The sequence below is a fragment of the Seriola dumerili genome, unplaced genomic scaffold, assembly GCF_002260705.1.
Source record: "Seriola dumerili isolate Sdu_G_001 unplaced genomic scaffold, Sdu_1.0 BDQW01000425.1, whole genome shotgun sequence".
Lineage (NCBI taxonomy): Eukaryota > Metazoa > Chordata > Actinopteri > Carangiformes > Carangidae > Seriola > Seriola dumerili.
In genome coordinates, this window is record NW_019174680.1 from 174,183 (window position 1) to 179,441 (window position 5,259).

At 42.4% G+C, this 5,259-nt stretch overlaps 1 protein-coding gene across 1 annotated transcript in view; it reads left to right on the forward strand.

Annotated features, from left to right (window-relative positions):
- rtel1 (regulator of telomere elongation helicase 1) overlaps nt 1-308 on the forward strand; it is a 7,595-nt gene extending 7,287 nt beyond the window's left edge. The window contains exons 18-19 of the mRNA XM_022761682.1: nt 84-161; nt 275-308. Of these exons, the coding sequence (XP_022617403.1) occupies nt 84-161; nt 275-308 (112 nt within the window). The remainder of the gene's footprint in view (nt 1-83; nt 162-274) is intronic.
- Nucleotides 309-5,259: the final 4,951 nt, after the last annotated feature.

Genomic DNA, 5,259 nt, shown 5'->3' on the forward strand with positions numbered 1-5,259 from the left:
TGTAAATAAGTGAACATTACTCATTTCATCATTTCTGCTGTGATCATCTCACGAATGTGTCTCTTGTTGTGTTCTCTCCTCAGCCAACCTGAGCCGTGTGGTTCCTCATGGTCTCTTGGTGTTTTTTCCCTCTTTCCCTTTAATGGAAAAACCATTGACTCGTGAGAGTAAGAAACATATCGCTGTATTATATTGTAATTTTGTAGATGTATTTATTTTGGATGCTCCAACTGATTTCTGAATCACTGTTGTCTGTGTATGTCTCTCTCATCAGGCTAATGGACATGCAGATCGTATTGACAACATAAAGCCCATGTTTGTTGAACCTAAAGGAAAGGGAACCTTCACTGAGGTGAGTGTGGTTTTATTAACATCTGTATGCACGGCTTGTAAAACCTCCTCTGACAGTTTACAGGTTTCTTTAAAGGTTCTGTAAGCGATAGTCTTGCACTAGATGTCATGTACACTCAGACCAGAAGTCATTATGCTTCAGCCACAATTTGAGCCGGTAGTTTCCATGTGTGTTTATTAACGTGGGGAGGACCAGTGGTTTAGCAGGAGGACTGCCATGCACAACGAATAAAATGTGGATCTGCACCAAAAACAAAGAAACAAGAACTCATAAACAACACACACTGGTGGGATGTACCTTCGCTCAGACGCCATTACCCCACTATATATTGTTTGCTGCTGTTGTTTTAAAATCTCTTCACAGAGCCGTTAAAAGTCTCGTGGTATTTCATGAGCTGCACATGGTGTGAGTTGGTGACATTTTCTCTAAAGACTTGTCAGTGTGAAAGCAACAACTGATCTTTTCTCCTTGTTTTAGGTTATTGACGGATATTACAAACAAAGTCAATGATCCAGCATCTAAAGGGGGAACCTTCTTTGCAGTGTGTCGAGGGAAGGTGAGGTGACCGTGTGTCCATGTAGTCTAGAGAAACTGTTTGTGCTTTGTTTTACGTTGACAGCTCAGTCTGATGAAACAGAGGAATGGAGATATCGCTGTGACATGCGTTGTGGATAAATAGGTCCAGTGTCACCATCAGGCCTGAACATTTATTTTTGGCGTCATCACTGGAAAGTCTTGGAACAGCCGAAATTTCACAGTGTTATTTTTCATCAGTTTCCCATTATTGGGTGTCATGATCATGTTCATGTATGAGGAATGCTAATGCGTTAAAACTGTTTTTGGTTTCATTCAAAAAGTATTAAAAGAAACACAGCTGCAGCCGCAAACAGTAATCTGTTAGCTAGTCTCTGAGTTAAAACAAAAAATGTGTAAATTTAACCCTTTAGTCAGAATTCAATATCATCAAATAAATGGTAAATTAGGTCACTGTCTTATCTAATTTTTTCCACTGCCAGATGTCTCAAATGTTACCGTAAGAAAATGTTGAACGTTTACACAAACTCGTCCGTCTCGCAGCTTTTCTATAAATGTGTTTCTGTGTCAGGCCAGCGAGGGTCTGGATTTTGCAGACACGTTTGGTCGGGGTGTCATCATCACCGGCCTTCCCTTCCCTCCAAGGATGAGACCCTCGAGTCATCCTGAAGGATGAGTTCTTGGATGAGATGAGCCGGAGGAAAGCTCCAGGGTGAAGCGTGAGGAGACCTGCTCACTGAGTTTTACTGAAAAGGCATGATGATGTTTTAGTGGTTCAGTCTTTTCATGCTGTGTGTGTTGTGTTGTGTGTGTGTGTGTGTGTGTGGTGGTGTGTGTTGTTGGTGGTTGTGTGTGTGTGTGTGTGTGTGATGTGTGTGTGTGTGGACAGTACCTGTCTGGGCAGGAGTGGTACAGACAGCAAGGCGTTCCAGAGCGTGAACCAGGCCTCGAGTAGAGTCATTTCGCCATAAGGAGGACTACGGAGCCATCTTCCTGTGTGATCAAAGGTCAGACATGGAAAGCTGTTACTGATTCTGAGCCGCTTTAGAAATATATTTGTCCTTAAGTAGAACATACAGGTGATTTTAAGAGAAGTAGAAGCTGAACAGTCTTTTTGGACTGTTGGTCAGACAGTTCTGTTCCTTACATTATCTAATCTAATTTAGAATAGAGTTAGAGCTTTTGTTACAAATCCTGTACAGATGGTTTGTCTTCTCAGAATAGAATAAAAAACATTAATATTTAATTTAATAACTTAATCTGAATGGTTTAAATAGCTTGTGTTACAGAAACCAGCTAAATAAACAGCTTTATTGGGAATTCAGCTGTATTCAGATACTGTTTATGTGAGCATGTGTGTAAAATTTGTTAAGTGCCCGTTAATAATTAAACTCTTAGCCTCCCTAACATCATTCAGAAAGAATGGATCTGTTTAACAATGACGAAGGCGACTGAAATAAAAATGACGTGTTTCCCGGCAGGTTAAGAACGCTAATGCCAGGCTCAGCTTCCATCGTGGGTCAGGCCGTATGTTCGGCGGTATGATGGCTTCGGAACGTGTCGTGACGTCTCTCAGTTCTTCAGGGTGGCACAGAAGATGGTGGGTCCTTCACACACACTTTCATAAAGATATATATATATATCACAACCTGGGAAGTATTTACTGAATTAACTACATAACTTTGACAGTTCCCACCTGAACTGCATGATGTTTACTGCATTTATTTTCTGTTGCAGGTGTTAATGTAAATATAAACGGTTTGTGCAAGAAGCGTCCATGGTTTGTACATATTGATCTATTGTTATAATAAACGTGAGCACAAAGCCTCAGTACATCTGAGCTGATGGCGTGTTGGCGCTGGTTAATTTGTCGGCTATACTGACTGTTTTGTGGTTGTTTTGACTGAACCAGAGGCCTTGTGGTAGAGAAGAAGACTGCTGCAGAGAGCAGTGGGGCGACGATCTTTACCAGACTCTCAGTCCTCAAAGCTTCACTTCCTGCTCAAACCTCCCAAAGATCTCCACCCAGAAGGCCAAGGGTTGGACGCCCACCTTCCCAGCCTTGAAGAGGAGGAGGCTCAGTGAGTATGAATACAAAGGGAGGGTTTTCCACGACTCCTTTAAAATCCTGATGTTTTTTTTTTTTTTACCTGTTGTCTGGTCTGTGTTGTCAGATGAGCACACTGGAAGCCGGCAGGGATGGCCAGGATCTGTATCGAGTATGAGTGGAGGTGCAGGAGAGTCAGAGGAGGCCGGCCAACCTGTTGGATGCTCTGGAAACGAGACGACCATCACGGAGGAGAGGACGGTGAATGCTGTGTGTGGAGAGGAGAAGGTAGTGTGTTTTCTGTGAGACGCCTGGTGTGTCCTACAAGTCCAGAGCAGGTCTCTGTTTGACAAGACATTTACTGTCACATGTGCTGTGGTAGTTTGGTCAGTACATCTGATGTATGTCACATCGTGAAACAACACTGGTAAAGTCAAATTATTAGTGATTTATTCCAAGAGGACTTAATTTTTATTTGTTCAATTGGTCTATTTTCTTTGAAGGCAAACGTTTGTCCACGCTGACTCTTCAGTATGACAAGAGGATGGATAATGAACTGCGAGGAGGAAAGCGTAAAATCAAGTGGTCCAAGAGCAGGTACGTGTCACTCTGAACAACACCAGGTTTGTTTGGTTTAGATTCTCTTTATTTTAGATGCTGTTACATCACCAGAAGCTGCAGCTGCTGCAGTCACTGTGAGCCCCAAGTCCAACACACAGCCATATGTTAATTTGACGTGACAGATGTTGAGTTGATTTGTAAATATAATAATTTGACATCATAAATTGTAAGTTGGTTTCAGTGTATTTAGTTTTACAGATGATTGTATTCAGGATGTTTTCAGTGGCTGTTAGTTTAAAAGACGAGACTATAACTACTGTTTACCGTTCAGATGCATGTTAGCTGTTGAAATCATGATGGTGCTGATCAAGTCACTTTCACCAAATATTCTGTGGTTAATTCATATTCATGGCTGCTGATATATGTTTTGATTGATTTCTGTATCTGCGTATTTTTCTCCCTCGTGGCTGAAAAAAACCAGCGCGGACGATGTGTCTGAGGAGGGTAAAGCCAGCAGGGCGAAGACGTTCCTGGCAGAGATGAAAAGTCACTGAGCCAGGTTCAACTTTCAGAGCATCATCCAGGCTCTGCAGACCTACAAGAGGACTGATGACCTGGACCTCCTGCTGGACTTGAGGACAGCTGTCTTAGTTGAGGACACTAACCAATCACAGTCTGCTCCGCGGTGATGCCTCCGCTCTAAAGAAACCCACACAACTTTACTCTGTGATTTTAAAAACACTGTTTCTGTCGGCTCAGTCAGGCACAACCACAAACACTGTCAGTGTGAAGTGAATTCAATCTCGAAAACATTTTGTTTTCTCACCAAATAATGAAGATATAAAATTGAGCCAAATAAGTGATATGATAAAGTATTCTTGTTTTGCCTGCAGACAGACACAGTGTGCGTGTTTTGTTTTTTCATGTTGAGTTTGTCGCGTGTGTTGAAGGCTTCTACCAGTTTTGTTCGTCCACATCACAAGAAGAGGTTTGACGAAGAGATGCCAGGAGCTGACCGGGCAGGGCTGTGGATACAAACCTGATCACTCTCTTGTCAAAGACGAGAAGAAAACGTGAGGCTGCAGGACTGGTATGACACACTCATCCTAACCAACACTTGCACTCTTCTCGTCTAGATTATTGGACATCTGTGACTGACGCAGGGACCGGGAGAATGTGGAAGGTTCTTTTTTTTAATTATGCGATTACTTTTTTCAATGAAGACAGAATCTAGTAACTGTTGAGTTTTTGTTTTCTTTAAAGATACAGTAAGGACGGCCCCGCTACGGGTCTGACCTCCTCCAGTCGGACGCTCTACCTGCAGTCAGCTGAAATACACAGCCAGCTCAACAAAGGAAAGAGGAACCCCCACCATCTAAACCAGCAGGACTGAGAAAACTCAGACTGGGTAGGACATAAACTTCATTTACCTTTACTGCATACGCTGAAATGATTCTTATAGTTTAGATTCAGTTCTCTTACCTCTTCCACAAAAGTCTTTCCTTCTTACAAAGTTAGTAACAGTTTATAAGAGCACGAGTAAGAAAACACAAGCCATGTACAAGGTGGACTGGTGAGGAGATTAGTTCTGTGTTCGGCGTAGATGTCGATTTAACGTCCCCACAACCTCTGTAGTCTCACTCGCCTATTTGTTAGCAAGCTTAAAGAAGTCACGACTGGGACATTGTCTGTGATTATGACTTACAGATACAGAACTGCCGTCTGGATGAAGGGTCATTAACAGTATGACAGTAAAGCTCCAGTA